The sequence below is a fragment of the Anticarsia gemmatalis genome, chromosome 5, assembly GCF_050436995.1.
Source record: "Anticarsia gemmatalis isolate Benzon Research Colony breed Stoneville strain chromosome 5, ilAntGemm2 primary, whole genome shotgun sequence".
Taxonomy (NCBI): domain Eukaryota; kingdom Metazoa; phylum Arthropoda; class Insecta; order Lepidoptera; family Erebidae; genus Anticarsia; species Anticarsia gemmatalis.
In genome coordinates this window covers 5292072-5315433 of record NC_134749.1, presented here as the reverse complement: position 1 = coordinate 5315433, position 23362 = coordinate 5292072, and the positions used below count along the sequence as shown (strand labels likewise).

General features: G+C 33.1%; 1 protein-coding gene across 1 annotated transcript; it reads left to right on the top strand.

Moving 5' to 3' along the window:
- The first annotated feature begins 400 nt into the window (after window positions 1-400).
- LOC142973250 (uncharacterized) lies at window positions 401-11414 on the top strand. The gene is made up of 12 exons (XM_076114889.1): window positions 401-529; window positions 4323-4463; window positions 4803-4861; window positions 5156-5297; window positions 5668-5861; window positions 6353-6467; window positions 7401-7502; window positions 8080-8220; window positions 8766-8824; window positions 9560-9701; window positions 10348-10541; window positions 11293-11414. Exons 2-12 carry the CDS (start codon window positions 4323-4325, stop codon window positions 11411-11413), a joined length of 1410 nt encoding a protein of 469 aa, XP_075971004.1. The 5' UTR covers window positions 401-529; the 3' UTR covers window position 11414.
- The last annotated feature ends 11948 nt before the right edge of the window (window positions 11415-23362 follow it).

Genomic DNA, 23362 nt, shown 5'->3' with positions numbered 1-23362 from the left:
TGAAACCTAGCTTATGGATAGTTTAAAGCCTAAATTCACAAGTAGGATATATTTTATTTTACTTCTTACTTTTTATCTTGCATCAGGAGTAGATGCTAGTTATGTACATGACAAAGAACACAGCTGTATGGAATGAATATATAATGTGATATATCAGATATCTCTTTAAAAGGTTAAGCAGAGGTGATGTACTATTCAGTCGAGTAATAATACTGTCTGCATTTTGTCGTCATTTTCATTTACTTATGTTATCGTGAAGTGTCTTTAAAGAATCAAACAGAAAAAATAATTTAAAACATTGATTGTGCTCTACACAAAATGTACAATCACATAAAATAAGTTACAGTAGGTGCAATGCAAGACATAATGCACTGTTAATTTCGCATAATATAAGCATGTGACATAAAACATTTTGGCAGTAACTGTACATTTTATTTAATCTCGGCCTGACCTTGGGATTGATCAGTTTGTTATTGCGCAACATTGTGCAAGCGTGTTGTTGTACTGCTCGCGTGTTTTGAACAAAACAGTAAGTTTATATTTAGTATACTGATATAATTGGTGAATTTTCTATGTGTAGATAGAACATAATTAATATAGATATAATCATGATCGAAGCGAGTGTCTTTACCGTTTAAGACGCATGCAAATAATAATATAGTAACCTAACGTCATCGTAATGAATATTTTCGACTTCCACAATACACTAGCATTTGTCAGCGTTTATTTATTTATTAATTTATTCGATAATAATATACGTAAAATATGATATCGTATAGTATTTATCAAAACTGTTCAAGTGACTTGAGTGATATTTTTTAATATTTATCTATTCTTATTACATGAGACTAAGAGAGTTGTTGTACTGTATTGAGTATTTTTCATACACCTCTACCTACACCTTTCGGTATAACAAGCGTGAAATAATGTATGTGTGCACGTATCTGTATGTTTTGTGTTATGTCACTTGAACTCGCTGTGGGCGCTAATCTATCTTATCTATAAAAAAGCGTGCTTATTATAATGATAGCACTTAGAGATTATCTGTAAATAACAAATTGCATAATGTAGTAACACTAATTGCTTTTAATATGCAACCACTTTCATTTTTAAATAAGTGATATTTTACCAAACGCTGGTTTATACATAAAAACAGTCGCTTAAATTGAATCGGCTATTTACCAAACGGAATAAGTGATACCAAAAGGAATAAGTCAATCAAATTTAAATACGCATATCTATTTCCGAAATAGACAAACAGCAAAAAAAATTGCATGGCTCTGTAGATTACAACTATCTTTATAATTAAAAATATAATAAACCTACCAAAAGTTTTTTTTCAATAAACATATTTTTTTACTTCCTGTAAAATTAGGTGTGCTTGACTTATTCCTTTTGGTAAATAACCGATTCAATTGTAAAGATGTCAGCTAAATATAAAATACATACTGACGATCATGACAGTTTATTACATTTACTGAAATGAAATAATGCAAAGGAACCTACTTTATAAGTGCGGGAGTTGTCTTTATTAAATAACATAACAAAAAAGAAAATTTAACCGCACCTTTGGCGCAGTGGTTAGCGTGGTCACCTCACCGGCGCGTGTGGCGGGTTCGATTTAGGGACAATTATATTCTCTGTGTGATCAACATGAGTATTTGTTCTGAGCTTGGTTGTAATTTCATTTGTATAAGTATGTATTTGGAAGTATATATATAAAAACCTTTATCAGTTGTCTGGGTACCATAGCACAAGCTCTGCTTGATTTAGAATTAGATGAGCGTGTGTGAAAAACAAAGTATTTGCTAACATTTGTCAATAATAATATACAAGCTAATGGGCTGTATAAACATCCTGCTTTGCAGTCCAACCGCGAATATACAATATTAGACTTAGTCCATTGAAATGTTACATGAGTTTTACATTTCTTAGAGGACGCAATTTTATTTTTGGAACATGTAGGGGGGGTCAATAGGAGCTTAACTTGAAGTTTGTGGGGTCGCCACTCTTGTCCCCCGGCCGCCATCTTGGAAAAGGGGGTGGAAACACTTTTTTCGCTATATCTCGGAAACCATGCGTCTTACAATAAAATTGTAACAGCATAATTTGTAGCAAATTATGTTACCTACATATATGTTTAACAACTTTATGCCCTAAATTAACAATTAAAGAAGTTATAAGCAAAAAACATAAATTTAATTTATAAAAAAATTCTTTCCGAACCCGGTCTACTTTGAACCGTTGTAACTGAATTTCTAATTAATGAAATTTAAAAAAGCTAGAGGGAAAAAAAATCTTCAGAAAATACTCTACAAGATTGGTCTTTGGTAATTTTTTTGTGTATATATAAATCAACTTAGCCTTTTTCCAAACTATGTAGGAGTCGGCTTCCAGTCTCACCAGATGCAGCTGAATACCAGTGTTTTACATGGAGCAACTGCCTATCTGACCTCCACAACCCAGTTACCTGGGTTATAACTCGACACCCTTCGATAAGACTGGTTGTCAGACTTTCAAGCTTCTGACTACTTTTAACGACTGTCAAAGATCTTCGAAAATGACAGACGGGACCCACAATTTAACATGCCTTCCGAAACACGGAAGAACTTGATATGTGTACATTGGTCACCCATCTACAAAACCACCTCGGCAAGCGTGGCTTAACCTCAGAGATCAATCCGCGCGGCTGTCGTCAAAAAAAGTTATAGAGCGAAGAAGAAAATGTTTGTAAAAAAATTTTCACTTTTTTGCTTATAACTTCTTTAATTGACAATTTAGGTCAAAAAGTTCTGGAACATATTTGTCGGCAAAATAATTTGCTACAAATTATCCTTTTACAATTTTATTGTAAGACGCATAGTTTCCAAGATACAGTAAAAAAAGTGTTTCCACCCCCTTTTCCAAGATGGCGGCCGGGGGACAAGAGTGGCGACCCCACAAACTTCAAGTTAAACTTCTATTGACCCCCACTATATGTTCCATAAATAAAATTGCGTCCTCTAAGAAATGCAATATTCGGCCCTCAAATTGTAACATTTCAATGGACTAACTTTGTTCTGATAAAACTGCAACACATGATTTAAATGTCAGAGATATTTTTTATTAGATTCTTCAGAAGGCCATCAGTATTATGACGTAAGTATCTAAAAACAACAAGGTAATTTTGCAAGATTTATTATTTGGTATGTATATTGGTATGTATGTATGTATTATGTAACATATCTACGGGATAATACAAAAACGCTGCAATCCAAAATTAATTTTACATTAATAATATATCTATAGTAATAAAGTTCTTAACAAAAATACGTGCATTTTTCACAAAATAAAAACCTCTTACACATTTTTAAAATTTAAATAAGCAACTGGCATACACCGCTTGTTAGCGGTAACAAGCTGAAACAACTTTAAAATTACATAAATTTAAGAACTAACAAACGGAGGCTTCTTGTGAAATCGTGTAATCAGTAGGGTAGAAAATTATATGTCACCATACATAATGACTAAATAACTTTATGCTGATAAAAAGTTCTTTCTACCTAAAACATAAAACTACTGTAGTACATGTCCATGTTAACATACACATAAATCTAAGTAATTTTCTTTTCTAGTATCCCTAACATTGAAAATGTTTTCTCTATTTCATGTTAGTTACATATTAATTTCGTTATTTTTATGTAAAATAATACAAAGGTATGTTACTCCTACGTTGGGTCAATTGGGTTTTACATCATAGTTTAAGCTTTTAGTATTCGGCGCATAGTTCAAAACTCTAGACCACTACCGACATTTTTGGTAAACTAAACTAAAACTACGTACTGTATTAGGTGTTACTTTATGTAACTATATGAGGTGCTCATAGCTTAGCTCATACTTATTTCGTTAGCAGATTGTAAACGGTCGGTGGGTTTATCAACGCCATCGCGGAATTTCCTAACGTTGGTGGCCGCTTAATAAATACTTTTTCGGCTTGTGCATCTCATGTTTGGAGGATACGTAAAAAGTCGGTTTAGGTTTTATTCCATTAAGATTACAGTCTATATTATAGGCCCCGTCAACGGTCTTCGAGGGGTTTGATCAACTTTGGCATTAGGTTGACTACTAACGACACGGTAGAATAATGACATCTTAATTTCTGTTGGAATATTCTTAATATCCTGGAACCGGTTGGTGACATGCTTGAAATAAGCAATTTAATTTGCGCTCTTTAAATTGAGGCTAACGATTAATATGATGAAACGTTGTAGTATTTCCTACTTTCAAGTATATCAAGCGTAACTAAAAAAAAATGTCCTTTCACATATTTTTTTTGTTTTCAGATGGTGGTGAAACTTTATAAGACGGATCTAAGCCCGCCAGTGCGTGCAGTTATGATGGCTTGTGACATATTCAAAGTACCTGTAGAAATGATTGAAGTCAATCTACTGGAGAAAGAGCATTTAAAACCCGAGTATATTAAGGTACTGACTGTAGCTCTTCTTAACCACTATCGACAACCGGCTACCAATGGAAAAAAATTGTATGAAAATTTGAACAACGCCTCTAACGGGCGTCGTAGGAACCATACATTTTAAATGTCAAAGTTTCGATACTCGACAGTACTGACTGTAGAGAATCGCCCTACTCACCAGTAGGGTGATTCTCTAAAGCATGTATTGTTTTCAATAAAAATTATAAATAACTTAGCAGGATCACTGTTGAAGTAGCTTTGTTAACAAAACAGAGCTTAATTCCTTCTATGTAGACAAATTTTAAGCTATCATAATCAAGCTATTTTATTAGTTTCTTTTTGATTTCAGAAAAATCCGCTCCATTCTGTTCCAGTTCTGGAAGACGGCGATCTTATTATACACGACAGGTTTGTAATATATATCTTGTAACTACTAGAAATCTGTTCGGTAATATTAGTTAATTTTATATAATGTACTAAACATTAATTGTTACCTGCTCAGTAAAGCGTAGTAGTGCGTACATTATTATATAGTTCTTGTTTTAGTATACTTTCATTGGGATTGAATAGCCTACCGCTCTATTTGCATACAATAAAATGTCTCAATGCTTTACTAATTTCTTTTCTCACCTGCAAAGCAAATCTTTGAAAATGAACTCCTTATAATGTTTCTGGTCCATTAAATAATAGTTTTACTTGCAGCCACGCTATCCTAATGTACCTGGCAGACACATACGGCACGGACGACTCTTGGTACCCCAAGGAGACCAAGGCGAGAACACTCGTGAATCAAAAGTTGTTCTTTGATGCTTGTACTCTCTTCCCGAGATTGCTTAGCGTTGTGGTAAATATGGACTTTTATGTTATACTTGTCCTGTATGAAGTTGAAATCTGTTATAATTTATCAAAAGTAGAGTTTATTAATCAGTTCTATTGCCAAACGCTGATAACTTTTAGCTAAAGTATTTTAATTTCTATTGATATAATTTTTATTAAACTTTAAACTTTACATGAAAACAAATAATATATGAACAGATATTTTTGGTCAACTCGCACGGTCACCTTATTCTAAAAAACGATTATACCTGTGCGGTAACCGGATAACAGATGAATATACTCATATATTTCAAAATACATCTTATTAAAATTAATTAAAAAGGTAAGCCGGAATGGTAGTGACATATAATATAATATAACGAAACTTTCTTTTGCAGTTTTCCGTGGTAAAAGAAGGACAAAAGTGCATTTCACAAAAGTTATTAGATAACATTGACGAGGCGTACAATTTTATGGAACTATTCTTGACCCAAACAACATACATTGCCGGAGATCAAATCACCATTGCGGATCTGTCAGCTATTAGTGTTGTTACATCTCTGGCTATTGCTCTACCTATAGACGCAGAAAAGTGAGTACTTAGTTTACCACTAATGATTTTGAATTATTTGTAGTTGATGTTGCTACCGCTCTTATTATCCGCGCAACAGTTGTGGGATAGATTCCTACATGAAACTTTTTTTTTGTAATTCACAAAATCATTTTTCCAAGGCTAATTTATTGTAAGTACTTCGTTAATATGGTTAGTTACTGTTGTTTTCTTTTTTAATACATTGTTATCTCCTATAAAAATTGTGTCTGCAATATCATTCACAACTACATTAAAATAGATGAACCTCTTTTTTGTTAGGAGAGACTAATCATATACTAGCTAACCGGGCAAACGTTGTTTTGCCATATAAATAAAAAAACGTGTCACTTAGGAGTATGAAAAATAGATGTTCGCCGATTCTTAAATCTACTCACATGCTCACAGAATTTCATGAGAATCGGTAAAGCCGTTTCGGAGAAGTACGGTAACTAACATTGTGACATAATTTTCTACTGTACCATTTCTTCCAGGTATCCAAGATTACTGGAGTGGTTGAACGGGTTGGTGAATCAGTCGTACTGCCAGAAGTTTAACGAGCCTGGTGTGAAAGTACTTCGAGAATTAATACTTTCAAATTTGCAATCATAATTTTCTGACCATTTTACGTTCCCTGCATTTATATACTTTTCTATTGAAGCGAAGTTTATATTTGTATTTTATTATTATTCTGAATGTGGTTAAATAAAACAACATGACGTATATACACATACATAAGTTAACAATTATAACCATGTGAATGTCTAAAATTGTCTATAAACGGTGAAAAAAAATGTTTTTATTTCTCCGATGCTTACACCTCCTTACACCATATTTGTTAATATGATAATGATCGCTTCTTGCAGAAATAAGATAAGCATACTGATGTCTTTTGATGTACTATCAGCGTTCAAGGTTCAAAACACAACGGGTAATTTAATTGAATGAACACACCTATAGTCTGTTCATCAGACGTAATGCAGTACAGTCACAAACAACAGTGACAAATATTAGATTGTATCTGATACAAAATTGTAGGTTAAAATCATTGTAAATTAGTTACTTAGTTGTCCGTGTTCGTTGGAAACTACATACTTACATAAAGCAAAATAATTATACGTAGTTTTTTTATAATAATACACGCATTTAATATAATGATTGTAATTTTTATTTCACAAAAATATTTTAAAAAGACATTTGTTTTCACACTCATTATTAATAGATAGGTAATAGGTACTTACTGCACTAACATAATAAAGTTTTATTTTCAAACTGATAAAAACTATGATTATTTATAGTTTGATATTACGAAACAAATAGAGTTATAGGAAAAACGCTGATGGTGGATTACAAACACTTTTTTAGGGGGAATCGAAATCGTAATACAAACATCACCCCACAGATATTCAATATTTTGCTTAAATAAATGTAAAATCACGTCCTTCTTAATTAAAATTATCTGTAAAAAACATGTAAACGGATGATAAAACAACGTCGCATTGAAGCAATATTGACGATGACTGTACATTTTCGTATCACTAATATGACCTTGTACATTGTATAATAGTTGGTCAGTGTGTGTGTCTGCGCTGTGTTGAGACAGTCGTGCTTTGTCGTTCAATATTTCTATTTGTAAACGTAACGGTAAGTCTGTTTATGTTCTTCTTTTAAATATATTTTACTTGTAATAAATAATAAAATTGAACTAAATCTTAAATTATCAAAACTATAAGCTACTAACCTCCAGTTTCTAAGTACATTTAGCGGTAGTTTATCTATTCAGGAGTGTTTTTTTATATGAGTTTCAACGCTATTGAATAGATAAAATACCGTTAAATGTACCTCAAAAACCGGGGGTAGCTTGTAGTTGTAATGTTTTAGGAATTAATGTTATTAAATGTAAGTATATCTTACGTCTATTCCATTCAGTTATGAAATTTATAATTAGGAGAAACGATGCTTCTTTTTTGAAAGTATTGTTTGAATCAAACCGTTCTGCATTGTACCAACAAGTTAAATTATATAGGTGTATAGTTCTTTATTTTACATGTTAAAAAACATTATTTACAGCATACACTGTTGTAAAAACTTCAAAATACTTTTATGCCTGTACGGTAGTGCCAAGTGTAAAAAAACAAATTAATATATTTTTTTTTGTATCACTCGATAATTGCTTGCTTTAAATAAATAACACCTAATTAATATCAATTATTTATTCTAGATGGTTCTAAAACTTTATAAGACGGATCTGAGCCCGCCGGTGCGTGCTGCCATGATGGGTTGTGACGTATTCAACGTACCCGTCGAGATGGTCGAAGTTAATCTTATGAACCAGGATCACTTGACACCTGAGTATCTTAAGGTATATAACAAAGATTTGTGCCGACATTTAAAACCTTATAATGTGTAGCTCGATTTTCTACTATTATCGGCTACCAAGAACCGACTTGTCATCGAGAGATTTTTTATGAAAATCTGATCAGCGCCTCTAACGGGCGTCGTAGAAACAATTTTAGCAGTACATTTTAAATGTCAAACTCTCGATACTCGACAGTACAGATTATAAAAATTACGCTAGTGTTTAAGTGAAATTGTTTTTATAATTTTTAGTTCTGTAAAAAAGTTAAGTTGCACGAAATTTCGTGTTCTTTAAATGTTCATAAGAGTACTGAAACAATGATTCTGATTATTGGAATAGAATTACTGACCTTAGATTGTTATTATTTATTTCTTGATTTTCTAATATTATTATACAAGTCTCGACAATAAAAGTTATGTTATATTTATAGAGATTTATGTAATGCCTGTGTGTTTGTTATATTTACATAACTTTTTTTAAAGCTAGCTTCACAAATAACGCAGTTTTAGATCAACTTACAGACTTAAAAATAGTCTTATTTTTTTCAGAAAAATCCGCTCCATTCGGTTCCCGTTCTAGAAGATGGTGACCTTATTATACACGACAGGTTTGTAACATATTTTAAAATATATTATGTACACAAATATAAATTGTCTTGAACCCAAACAACTAAGAGTACTATTAAGCCAAGGATTACATCATTAACAAAATATTTACTTGTAGGTTTCGATTGTCATAATAATGCAATATTTAAAAATTTGAGTTATTATTTTTTAAAGTTTATTAAACACCGTGATTACTTTATTAACAAAGTGAAAAATGTCTATTGGCCTGTCACCCGGACAAATGGATTTCATATAAACTTTTTACCCCGGAATATTGCACGATTCCCGTGAGACCGGGAACAAAATTCCACGTAAGGTGTTTTTCATGTTCCCCATCATTTTTCGTTGAATTTTAAATGCGCACATAATTTATTTAGGATGCTTAAAACGCGCTAATTCATAACTGATTGATTTATTTTCCTCTGTGACAGACATTTGAACATTAAATCATCGTGTGTCTATACTGTGAATAACTGTGTTCAATTTATTTCCTTTTTTACTTTGAATTAGCACGCTATCCAGTATTTTAAGAGTAACAGTATTGTCATCGATATCAAATGGAGTTATTTAAATGTTGTCTTTCAAAGGATACGTTATAGGTGTCCTGGTATCAAGAGCAATGAATCCAAATCGACCACATCCTTAAAAAATATGAATGAATGTTGTGTACAAGTTACTGAAATAATCATTTTTTATTATAGTAATGTAAGTTACTTTATTTTTGATTTCGTTTTCAGTCATGCGATCTTGATTTACCTGGCAGATAAATATGGTAAGGACGATTCTTGGTATCCCAAGGATATTAATGCAAGGGCAGCAGTGAATCAGAAGTTATTCTTTGATGCCTGTTATTTGTTCCCGAGAGTGCGTAATGTGACCGTAAGTACATTTCGACAGCTTTCTACCGAGCTATGTAGATAGCTTTAACTTTAATTTTTATTTCTCAACTTCTCATAAACACATGCAAATACTAACTACAGATACTAACATGTAATAATGTGACTGCACAGTTTAATAAAGCGTTCCTTGTACCCCTAAAACAGTAACTATAAGAAATGGCGGCCCATTTTAGATATAAAACCCGCATTGTAATGTGAGAGACCTCTGCTTGCCCTTTCGGGCGGCTATGAAAGTTATTTATAATAACAATAAAGGGGTAATAAACTCCCAAATATTCTCATTTCCATTTATAATTCACGGCACTGAAGCTAAATATTCGTAGGCGTAACATTAGAAGTGATTTCGAAAACATTTAATTACCTAAGCTCCGGCATGATACCGCAGTCGTTAAGGGTACAGAACAAACAAAAACCAACGGCCGTTCGTTTGAACCGGGGCCAATAACACTGTTTTTATACACACATACGCCTATAAACAAGTAATTATGTGGACATTGCATAAATACTTACACACGACTAACTAACATTAGTATGAAAATCATAGGTTTATTAAAAATGCGTGTTACTAGTCTATTTATTTAAAAATCATGTACTACGACGAAACCTGTTTATAACTTCTTTTCCAGTATGCTATCATTTTGGAAGGACAGAAGACCATCGCACAAAAGCTTTTAAATGACATAGACGAGGCATACGGTTTTTTGGAACAATTCCTATCTAAATCGAAATATATTGCCGGGGAACAAATCACGATCGCGGATTTGTCAGCCATTAGTGACGTCACATCTATGGCTTTTTTACTACCCATCGATGCAAAAAAGTAAGTTGTATACTTTTTCACCAATGTTATCATAGCAATCAATGGTATAGAAAAACTAAAAAATATAATTATTATTAAACTTGCATACAGTTTACTTTGTATGCGTCTATTTACAATATCTAACAAATATTTTTATCCAGTACTTTGTCCTATAACTTATAACATAAATAATAGCTGTTACACATAAAACACTTTACTACGTTGTCCAAATAACTGTAAATATTCATTGCCACCATTATTTCAAAGCTCATTGAATAATACATGAACTAGCTTATGAAAAAATATATACAAAAATTTTGAAACTCGGCCGCTAAACTGGTATCAGCTGTTACCCATAAAAGCGTAGAGGAAAAAGGCTACTTTGGTACTAATTGTGACTTTGTTTGCCCTGTTAGGTAGGCCTAATCTGATGTCTGTATTTTTCAGTATTCTGTTCAAAGGATATTTTCATACAAATATTGCTCCTTTTGTTGAGATAATTAGCAACAACTGGTGTAGGACTAAATAAACTTGGGATAAAGTTAATTCACACAATTTGGAGTTGTTCTTTTTAATTTATGTCAATGTATCTTTTGTTTGTATTTTTACAAAAGTTAACTAGCAAACTTGTAATTAAAGTAAATATTAAATATCATGTTAAGGATTGATTAGAAATAACATTAGGAAGTCGTTCGAATTTTATTTCCGTATTAGTATAAACCAAGTTAATCTGATCAATAGATTGAGAATAATTGAAGAATATTATTTCCAGATACCCCAAACTGCAAGCGTGGTTGACCGAGTTAGAACAGAAGCCATTCAGCCAGAAGTTTAACAAGCCAGGAGTTAAAGCTCTAGAAGACATTGTCAATAAACTCTTATCACAACCTTAATTTTCTAAAAACACGAGTTTTATTTGTTGCCCCAGCTCCCTTACATAAATACCTTCACTATATGTAAAACGTGTTAAAAATAGATCCATTTAATAAAACATATTATGCCAATAAACAAAGTCAACTAGTACCCGCAAATAAGTACCACAATATTAATACTCTATCAGCAAATTAACGCTGACCAGGATTTTAATACGATAACAAACATGAGCTGAATGATAAGCGTGTATATTTCAAAGTGTTTCATCGTAGCCGTTGTGCCGTCGAGATTGGATTGAAGTGGGCTGCATGCCAGTGCACACAGACACAGACACAACCTACAGCATGATATTGTGAATAAATCGTAAGCTGCGCTCTGACCATGATATATGCCGGTACAAATTGGATTTATTTCCCGCTTTCCCTTCCCATTGGTACTGAACAGAAACTGTTATTGCACGTATGAACGATGAGGTGTCATGAATAAAATATTCTGTACCGAACGCGTCACGCACCCGGAGCTTTCGATCGCGATTTCAATGTGATACACCAATCACATGACACTTCGTACACATGATTTATGGCCAATGTACATACACAAGTGAAGCCTACATCCGAAACAGGATAATAGAATTGCAGATACCGACCAATCCATTGTCGACCGTATCAATACATAGTACCTCATTACATTAATGTAATGTACGACGCACATTATAATAATATAAAATAATGTATTTTCCCTTGGGCAAAACAGATAAATAACGCCACGCACTATCCCTGCATGTTTTTCCATAGTTTCAACGGCCTTTTAATGAAATGTATCAACTGTCTACATAATAAAGTGACTCGTTAATTATTATAGATCAATAAAACCTAAGCGGTTACAACTTAATGCAAATTCAGTCCAATTACGACGTCGCTTGTTACAGAAACATTATATTCAAATAGTTTGGCTCACGAACTTTTTTATAAATACCTAGGCAATCGAATAAAGATTACTTATTTCTAGATTCATATCATTACTACTTGGCTAAGAATAAATCTGTAATGATCCTGTCTACAGTAAAGCTATACGGCAATGAATTGTACTCAGTACTTCTGCATGCAAATGCCATTTGTTAGATTTATGCTTCAATGCAAAACGACTCATTCCTATTTTGCTTTGCGTTTTATTTGAATATTACCGTAATACTCATTTTTGTTGTTTTTCCAATGTTGATCGTATTACGCACACAAATCTATACCGTTCCACAGCTTTATACGGTTTAATCTCCTTTGCAGATACAAATCCCCGCAACGGTATATTGTCTTTTGGGACATATATTTCAATAACTCTGCTGTGGTATTGCGTATAAATCGTTCTTTTAGACATTTGACAATAATTTACGTCGATAATTTGCATCTCGACAAATATACCTTTATTAACGTATAGTTGAGATATATTTTCTACAAAGCCTCATTTATTGATACTTAATGAGTACTTTACGGCTTAATGACTGCGAGATAAGTAAATTATTTCGGTTTTATATGGGTCCAAATTTACTGTAATTAAGAAGTAAAACCACTTTGACCGCTGTGAATAAATTATGGCGGGGCAAATGGATAATGGTATTTTTTAAAACCCATTTCAAAATTAACCTATTTTTGTGAGGGATGGTGGAATTGACGTGTTGTCGTGTGTGCGCCAGTGACGCACATTCCATTAGTAAGGCAGAACCGCCGCCGGTGATATTTTTTATAAATAATTCTCACTTTGACGCTACATAGGAAACGCCGAGCCCAATAACTTTGACATGCTACTGACAGTGTAGCCGACCTTTTTTATAAGCACGTACAATGGATCAAAGAGCGTTGTTTCAGCGCGAATGAGGTATACGTCAACCTGTGGACCCATAAATATCTATTGTGCTCACTTTGCGTAATAATGGTTCTGTATTTAAAAGCACACAAGTATCTCCTATAACTGTGTCAAGTGTCATGATAAAAACTATCCAACGTTAATTTATTAGTCTTTTATCTAGGGTGATAGTTTTGAACAAACATAAACGTTGTTATATTTACCATAATGATAAAATGTTTGAATTGTACAATCAAATCAAACACATGCTGAAAGCGTTATTCGATTAACCCTACAATGCTGTTTCGCAATAAGACCGCGTAGTGAACGGACATCGTAAAAACCATTTGACCTATCAAAATACAATGCAAATTTTCATTACGTAATACAATCAGTTCTAAAATTAGATCTGGGGGTCCGTTTATACCGGAGTTTATTACGTTTGCCCTCGTCGAGCGGTTTGCTCGGTGAATACCTACAAATTATCAGTTAAATGAACCTCGAACGTACAGGTAATGAACTAATTAATCGTTGACGACTAAGTGGCTGGCAAAGGGACCGTGACTGATCCGTCGATTGGTTACATGCGATTCGGAGAACTAGAAAACGTGTGACGGGTACTTGGACCCAATTTTTATTCATCACGTGTGGCATATAAAGCTTAGGTAACGATATAGAATAGGCGTAGATTGTGTTAAAATGTGTCATATCTCTATAGTAAGTAGAAGTAACGCTTATAATAAGTGTATAATTCGATGTGGTTACTGCGTTTAAATTGCGAGAAATATCTCAGTTAATATTTAATAAATAACTATAACAATAAAACATGTAAAGATAGCCACATTTTAATTTTATTTACATCAAGAATGAGACACAAATGAACTTGATACTTATGAAATGCATCTCTCTGAACCGTAATTAACAAAATGCTTCCCAAGTTCCAAAATATATTTCAGCGTTTCTGCAACACAAGTAGCGAAACTAAACCCCAGGTGTTTGTTAGTTGAACACCTCGCAGTCGGAAATTTGTAGTTGCTTATTTTTACCAAAATAGTTTATAGTTTCACACCAAACTTTTAAAAATATCTCTCGTAGTTAGAGTGAAGTGAATTTTTTATTACTCCTATGTGTTACACTAGTGCTTTATTTGGTTGTTAATCTAAAGTTTACACAACCTAAGTAAATAAGGATGCAATGTTTACCTAATGATTGTAACGTCAATATTTCATTAACATAAAATGAAAACTGCAAAAGGTTAACAATTGACATTTCGAAGATTGTGGATTGATTAGTATAGTACTCTAGATCTAAATAAACACACTAAATATATTCCTAACAAATTAAATAACAATCAAATCAGCTTTTTTTACAAAACCTGTTAAAAAAGATGATTTTTATGGGGTACTGCCTACTGGCAGGAAATATTTTTTTTTTATTTTGTTCTTAAGTGCCTTTTTGTCCCTGAAGTTCAAACTTCATCTCGATTGCTTAAACCTTTCAAGCATTTATACTCTCATGAGAGTAAAAGAGCTGGAGTATGTTACCTGAATATTTAGAACGTTTTATACGGACATTGTTAAGTGGAGAGTTTTGTTTGTTTGGGCTAACACAAAAACGGCTTATCGGATTGGCATAAAACTCACAATGGGATAGCTTTATTGTTGAACGCGTGGACAAAGTCGCGAGGGATCCCTAGTCACTGTTAATTCCAAGTTTTGTGTCAACTATCCTCATTCAAAAGTTTACGTGTAACCGCGAGCGCTAAAGTGGTCGAGCCTTTGACGCCAGTTTTGCATATAAATTCTTTTGGAAAATGGGAACTCATACAGCCTTTTATATATTAGGTATATAAGTATAGAACTGTTTCATACGCAAAGCTGACTATAATTAAAGCCGGGCTTTTAGCCATGAAACATTAATTTTCAATTCCAGATTAGCTTGAATGTTAATATCAAGCCTGGAGTCATAGTTTGAGGAATAATATTTTGCTTACGTCTTTGTTGTGACGTCACTGTCGCGACTAGTGTGACAAGGACCCTTGTCATGTCACAATCCTCTTAAGTAGTGTCACTAAAAGGATTGCTAAACCTACGCAGGTTAGGCGCTATCGTAGAATAAAACTTTTTAGGTTTCGTGGTCATTAAACACTTTCATTCATCTCCAACACTCAATCAATTCCATTATTCACAGTGCTGTATTATTAAAAGTTTATCGCTGCTTTTTAATTTTAACATAATCTTCGACTTTTATTGTCAACTGATAACATGATTTGTCTCCTAATCGTCATTTTTTTTCAAATAAAAAAGTAAATCAAAAGCCATCTCACAACTTGTTGCATGTGTTTTGGTCTAATACATAATTATATTATATCGATTTGAACATTGATTGTTTGATACCGTCTGCATTATGTACGTACACAACACACACAAAAGCGGTAGTTTACCTTTGAGTTGATCAATGAACAATAGTTGTACGTAATATTAATATTTAAATTGCACCACCTGAAACCAACTAAGTACTTCCATAGCGTTGCGGCCTACCTATCAAACTCGAGGAACAAAGCCGACTAAGTCTTGTATTATGCAAACAAGCATCATGTAAGGCGTGGGATTTATGAGCCAAGTTCGTTGGGAAAATCGCGAGCGCCACCCGGGGGAGTAACCGGGCTCACTATTGCTCCATATATTCATATTTAGGGTTAGAAGGCTCTAGGCGTCTACCCCCGGGACGTGCCACGCATGAATGACAATCATACGTAATTTAATTGATTAATCATTGTGCGAGTTCATTCATATTCAATTACGTGGTGCGCTGTGTGGAAAACTCGGTTTACTTTTCGTGTTTGTGTTGTGGCTGTGTTTCGTCATTCGAAGTTTTACTCTTGTCGCTTTTTTACGCCAACATCTGAATATTGAGACATTATATTTGGTTGTCCACAACCCTATAATATTTTGCAACAAAAAAAATAACACGTAGCCCAGATAACTGGGTTGTGGAGGTCCGATAGGCAGCCACTTTATGTAAATTTCTGGTATCCAGCTGCAACCGGTGAGTGACTCGAGCCGGCTGGAACTTAGTTGTAAGAAAGGCTAGGCTGATGATTATAAAAGTAGACGAGCTTATTGCCGTATACCGGACACGTTACCAAACTCCGGACTGCTATTGTGAATAATCTATGATATAAAAATGAATCGCTAAATGCGTTGCTAAGCGCAAATCTCGGGAGCAGCTGAACCGGTTTCGCTAATTATTTTTTTTAACATTCCTTAAAGTACGAGGATGGTTCCCATGGAAAGAAAAATTAAAAAACATAGGCGGTACAAATTTCGCCGTGGCAGCTAGTCTAATATAAATTAGAAAAAGACCAATAGCACTTTGTCTGACCTGGGAATTCTGGGCCAAATCTATGTGCCACAGAGACAATTTAAAATAATAAAAAAAACAAAGATGATTGGTATTTTCAAAGTGGATTAGTGCCTAATTACACGTGTTACAATAAAAATACATTTTGTATCTACTTCTGAATACACATAAGTTGTTTGTCTGTAAAGGCGACAGTCGTCTATAAAACTATTTCAGTAGGTAGATATATATTTTAACACTCTTCAATTTTACTTTTTACGAGTTTGTTACGCTTTTATTGCTCGTTGGCGATATTATACGTTTTATTGAATCGTTTAATTCAATAATGTTTTGAAGTAGTACGGATAATATTACATTATATTAATGCAAATGTATTTTGTTGTTAACCTATCGATTTTTGGTTAATATCATTTGAAAAGAAGTCACAATTGAACTGAATATTATTATTTGAAGTTGTATAATAACTTTATTTTTGTTTGTAATAAAAGTTTATAATCAGTATATTTTCCCGTCATTTAATACTCTATAGATCTTTTTTAATTATAATTCAGAAACATTTGAAAACTCATAACCTTGCATAATCGATAAATAAATAAACAGATACCTAACTTTCCAACAATTACTACAAATTAATTTAGATCCTTTTATGAAAAAAACACTGATCAATCTAGTTGTTTATACTTTTTTTACATGAGAGAATACTACCTATATTATAAGTTTAATTGTGTGTTTCAATTAAAACGCTTGTAACGGATATCGTTCAATCAACGTCAGTAGCCTCTGAACTCTTGCCTCGTGTTTAAAAAAAAGATGCCCAATAATGGCGTAATACATTAACTTATAACTATTATTCAGTAATACTTACTTGCAAAATTGTTCACAGATTTATTCTGTACTAGCTGACTCGCGCAACTTCGCTTGCGTCACATAAGAGAGAACGGATCATAATCTTCCCCGTTCTTGTAACATTTCTTACTGGTACTCTGCTCCTAATGGTCGTAGCGTGATGACATATAGCCTATAGTTTTCCTCGATAAATAAGCTATCTAACACTGAAAGAATTTTCAAATCGGACCAGTAGTTTCTGACAAACCAACAAACAAACTCTTCAGCTTTATAATATTAGTATAGATTCATGACTGGTATAACTTATATCGGTAAGAATCATTCTTATAGACATATACATATTTGTATGTATATTTATTGCATCATAAAAACAGAGTATAATCATTAACAATTTGGATGCATTGACTGAACACTGAACACTTATAAAAAAATTATCAGAAACTAGTAGGTACATAACAATATTTCAATTTACTACTGACTGTCTTCATTCTTATTAAAATGTATGCTTGAGGTAATACAGTCTTGATAAGCAAAATATCTAATTCTAAGTAGGCGGTTTCTCGAAAATGTTCGTTTTTCAACAATTTATCTCATATTAATAGACATAAATGTATAATGTATTGAAAAAGGTTGTCTGTAGGGCGTTACATAACCATTATATTAGTATAGAGGTGTATAAAAAGTTTCCTAAATATTTAGCGCGTGTCTTGCCTAACGGAAAATTTGATTTATTTCATTTAAGATTTTTGATGTGTTATCTCGGAGTTCGTTTTTAATTAATTTACAACTATGTGTTAGATCTCGGATTATTTAAGATTATGTTATTATCTCAGATAGATTTATTGCCCCTATGTCTATTTTTAAATAAGTAATTATGAGTTACATCAAACGGGCACGTATTTCCTCGCTTACTTTTACATCTTTTTAGGTTTTGAATGCTCTATCCTTGCAACGTTTATTCCATACCTTAAAATGTAAACAAGCTATCCACTATGACATCGGATTCTGCATACAATTTCATTACACCTTCCATTTATTCCTTTAAAAATGTATAGGCCACGATAACCTGGCGTCTCTCGGGGAAATGGTATAATACATTTTAGAGATATCTACCCGATATGGATCGTCTCAGTCTGCAGAATAATAGCATGCAGTACATTCACAAATGTCTTAGAGAATTGCAGAGTACAAAACAGACGTTGGAATGATCTTATGCTAACTTTAGTTTGGTAAAGGGAAAGGTGCAAATGAATAATATATTTTAAAATAGCGACTATTTAATTTTTATAATAAATTTTGCTATTTCGTTTTACCTTTATAAATACAGTGATATCAATATTATCTAAAGATTAAATCGGTCAACATTTACTACGGTGTCATACTCATAACTTGTAAGTAGCTCACGGGACCACAACCACACGGTGTTTTACAAAAATCTGGCAGACCGGATGCTTCCACCGGTCCCGGCGGATGCGTCCGATAGTGTGCACGGGGTTTTGCCCGTATTTGCTCGACTTTTCTGTTAGAAAACCGTAGTGGAAGATGTACGATACAGCCACCTATCTAAACATAGTTTGTTACTTGAAATAATGCAAAACTTAGCTTACATTAATCTCCTCTTTCGTAAAATATTTTCATGTTCCTTTCATAGCGACTCAAAATTTGATATAAATTTCCAATAAAGATATACCACGCAATGTCGTAAACAGATCGGAAGATTACAAACAAAAGTGTTTAAAATTGTTCGTCAGAATCAGCGGATATTACAAAAGACGAGATAATGGGATGAAGCTAAAAATAAATTATTTCTAAACGAAATTGTTGATAACAGCTGTATAAAGGTCCCTTTTCCTTTGCAGTGAAAAGTTAAATTTAAATCTACTTTTGCAGGCAGTCTGTAAAAGTAGTTTTTCTTACCCACATTAAAATTTGTTTTTAAGAAGAGTTGGACTCTGAAACATGACGAATATACTATTTCAGCTCCTTTTCAATAGAAATACATAAATGTCAAGGCGTAATTGTTCCCTCGTGTTGTTGTAGGGCCTGTCAACTGAAACTTTCGTAATAATAAAAGTAGCGAGATACTCTCCAAGTTTTTCCCTGTTCCACAACGAGACTGGCAACATTTCAGATAACATTCAATTAGCTTTTTGTACAGAAGTTTCAAATGGTCGCTAAGATTTTTCTTTATATTTTATTTATTTATCAATTAGTAGCCGTGTTGATTTTATTAATTCAAAGTTATTTAACCAATAACTATCATCAAGTCATTCTAAGAGTACCGGTTATGCTTAGTACTATAAAAAAAAACAAAACTCAATAAGTGTTAACTCTTCAAATTCCACTGACATAACATCTTCATTAGGATGCCTGTTGCACCATCCTTTCCCAAGAACTCCATTGGTTAGCAAAACAATAAAAACTACGTTTAAAGTCGGTGTCGCTCTATCTAAGTTAAAACGAAAATAGAAACCTTGACCATCTTCTAAGTTTTACGCCTACGATGCAGTCTCGTTAAAATCAAGTAGATTGCAATGCGTCAGACAGTGAGGGGACAAGATAAAATTGTTTTGGTACCAGAAGGGTGACAGTTGCGCAGCTGTCCGTTGACAACGGTCGTCGGGAGTGACACAGTAATCTATTACGCGGAACACCCTGTGTTTGTGCCCACTGTTTAGTTGGACAAGTAGCCCATTGGCTATTTTGGGAAGTAAAAAAGTCATCACTACGTCTGTTTGGCGGTTACAAATGAACATTTTATGCTGTGCGCTGTTAGTTTGTAGTTGGTACCTACATTGCATTTTTTCGTATTTTCACTGTAAACTGAATGATTGGTGCGCGGTGCTTTTCAATAATATTAAATTATGCAACAAGTTTTCAATAATGATCTTAAAAGCGTTATTTAGCTATATTCGTAGCCCTCAAATCAAAATAGATTCCGAATGATCAGTTTGGGATCAAAATTGATAGAGCCGAAATACTCTGACGCATTCTAAATCCGTAACATTATTTTGCTGACAGAGATAGATATCTAAATGTGGAATAACTAAAAAGCTTGGCCAAGACATATTTCTTGGAATTCCTATGTAAATTACATTGCTTACGTATTGATTTCCGAAAATATGTAGTCCGTCAGAAAAGGTCTTCCGATCTTCATGTAAGTTATAGTCGTTTCCGCCCCATACCCTTGTTATGTCCGCTTTTATGAGAAAATTTATTCTTACCCAGTTTTTGTTCAAGCATACCAAGCGTACGTATGACTTCTGCAAGGAAAGTCTTGTTAGATATGTTTGTAGATAATTATATGATAAAGATCGGCAAATAGGCTATTAGTAAAGTAAGTGCGATTAGGGAAAATGAATAGCTTAATAACCCGCGCGCTCGTGGGCAATGGACTGGCAACGTTCCGATTACTGAGCTGTTAGAGGTGTTGTAATCTTGTCGTTTCATCGATCTCGCTGTGGTTGGATGGAGATGACTCTAAAGATGAGGTTTCCTTCGGAGAATTGGTAATTGAAATCTAATAAGTTGAATCTTCGGAACTCAGTCACTTCTTTCAAGCGGTTTTTTTTCATTGGTCTTTGGTAACAGGTATAAAATGCATTTATTTACTAGTTCTACTTAGCTTGATTCAGTCAGATAAAAAGGTTAATAAATTAAATCCGAGCATAATCAAATATTATTCGATAGCGTAGGAAGTATTTCAAACCTTATCTTGAAAGCATCGAGGTGAAGTAGATTTAGTACGTTTATTTTTACGTCTTCCCAGATAGGACCTAACAGGCTTATCTAATCGAAGCTGATCTGTCGTATAAAGGGCTACCTCACTGGAACTAACCCGATTTACAATCAAGAAAAACTTATATGTATTACTACACAAACAAAATAGTAGATAAATATTAATAAAATAAATTTAACCCATTACTTGTCCCACTGCTGGGCAAGGGTCTCCTCCCGTAATGAGGGAGGGTTTAGGCCTTGAGTCCACCACGCTGGCCAAGTGCGGATTGGGGACTTTGCATGCCCTCAATAAATGTAGTAGATAAATATCAAAATAATTTATTAAATAAAATATATTATGCACCTATTCATTTAGACTAACCAGTTATTCATATTACTCAATCAATTGATGAAATGAGAATACAAACCAATGAACTGGACAGAGGTTTAAATATTGTATTATAAATGTTTTGATTAAGCTTTAGTTAAATATTTCAATCCCATCAGTTTCAGTAACATAAAGGTAAATTAAAATATAGACTGCACTGGCTGTTACAAATTATAATAACAGTATTTATTTACTTTTACGCATAAATAAACAGGTAATGTAGTTATTTCAAATTACTATTTTTAAAATATAATTCTCACTTTAGGTTTTTTCATCTTTAGCTGGATCATAAAAGACTGCTCTACCAATCTCTTCATTGATTCTCCGTTCTTGCAACATTTTTTACTGGTACTCTGCTCCTACTGGTCGTAGCGTGATGGTATATAGCCTGTAGCCTTCCTCAATAAATAAGCTATCCAACAGTAAATAATTTTTCAATTCGCACCAGTAGTTAGTCGCCCTCTTCGCTTTATAATATTTGTATTTTAGTATAGATTAAAAATTAAAAAAACAGTATGACATTATATCGACTTCGTTTTATTAACCATAGTAATTTTCACAATAAACTAAAGTGCAGTTTATGTTTTCCGAAGAGAAGGTATCCGATACGAACCCATAGTTTCCCCATAATGGATATTTTATGCATCGCGTTGTGCTTTGTGTAGAAACTAGAAGCCTTCCCGCCTCAACTACTGGCACAACATATGAATAGTTACGACCTAATCTGCGATACAATCTTATCTACTTGGCTTGAAAGCATTTATTTTAAAATTAAACGAAAAGTAACCGATCGTTATTTATTTATTTATTAACTGTTAACACAACAGGTATAATATACCTACATACAAAACAACAAACAGACAATAAAAAAGATCTAAATTTGTATAAAATACCCAATTACAGAGTTACCAAAAATGTTCCAACAGAAACTTTATTTAAATAACTTAAACATACATCAAACAATAACATAAAATTAATACCACAGAAAAAAAATAACAGAATTATATTACATTCAAGAACGAAACAAAAAAGAAAAAGCAAGAAAGAAAACTGAAAAAAAAAAACTGCAATTATTGATAATAATAGTGTCGATTTTAATAAAATAATTGATTGCTATATCGTATTCATTTTGTTGTGTGTATTTTAGGTTTTAAACACAATATTTCTTATTAAAATTTTACTAACTACCCCCGGTTTCTGAGTACATTTAGCGGTAGTTAATCCATTACATAGCGTTTAAACTCATTTAAAAAAAACGCTATTGAATGAAGCGTTTTTTTTTAATGAGTTTAATCGCTATTGAATAGATAAACTATCGCTAAGTGTACTTAGAAACCGGGGGTAAGTGACGTAAGTCCACAGTCGGTCTCATTAAGAATGTTTAACCTTCACCATTTAATCACTGCCTAAACTGATTACGTGAATGGCGATGTGACAAGATGACTGTAAAGGTTTAACAACAATAAAATTTAATCAAAATGTAATTTATGAAGATTAGTGTAACACGAGTACAAAAGGATCGTATATTGGAAAGAGAACAAAGCTTTTCATGTCGAGGTTTTATACCAAAGATTATTTGTAGCTGGAAAAGGCCTCTAAAATGCGAAGTTTAATGATTCAGACTTCAGTATATTTTTTACTAAAATTAGTTCTTGAGTTTTATTCAGACAAAAATATGTCATTTAAAATATATGAGGTATTAAATGAATGGTATAAAATACTACCCTACAGGATTTTGACTCTAAGTAACTAACTAGTCTTGGCTTACATAACGTTGCCGGCACAATTTATCAGTAGTATATCTTCCTCAGTAGTA

Coding starts and splice junctions, on each gene's coding strand:
- LOC142973250 (XM_076114889.1), top strand. CDS start 4,323: ATGGTGGTGAAACTTTATAAGACGGATCTAAGCCCGCCAGTGCGTGCA. Junction 8,221..8,765: donor TGACACCTGAGTATCTTAAG/GTATATAACAAA, acceptor TATTTTTTTCAG/AAAAATCCGCTCCATTCGGT. Junction 8,825..9,559: donor GACCTTATTATACACGACAG/GTTTGTAACATA, acceptor TTTCGTTTTCAG/TCATGCGATCTTGATTTACC.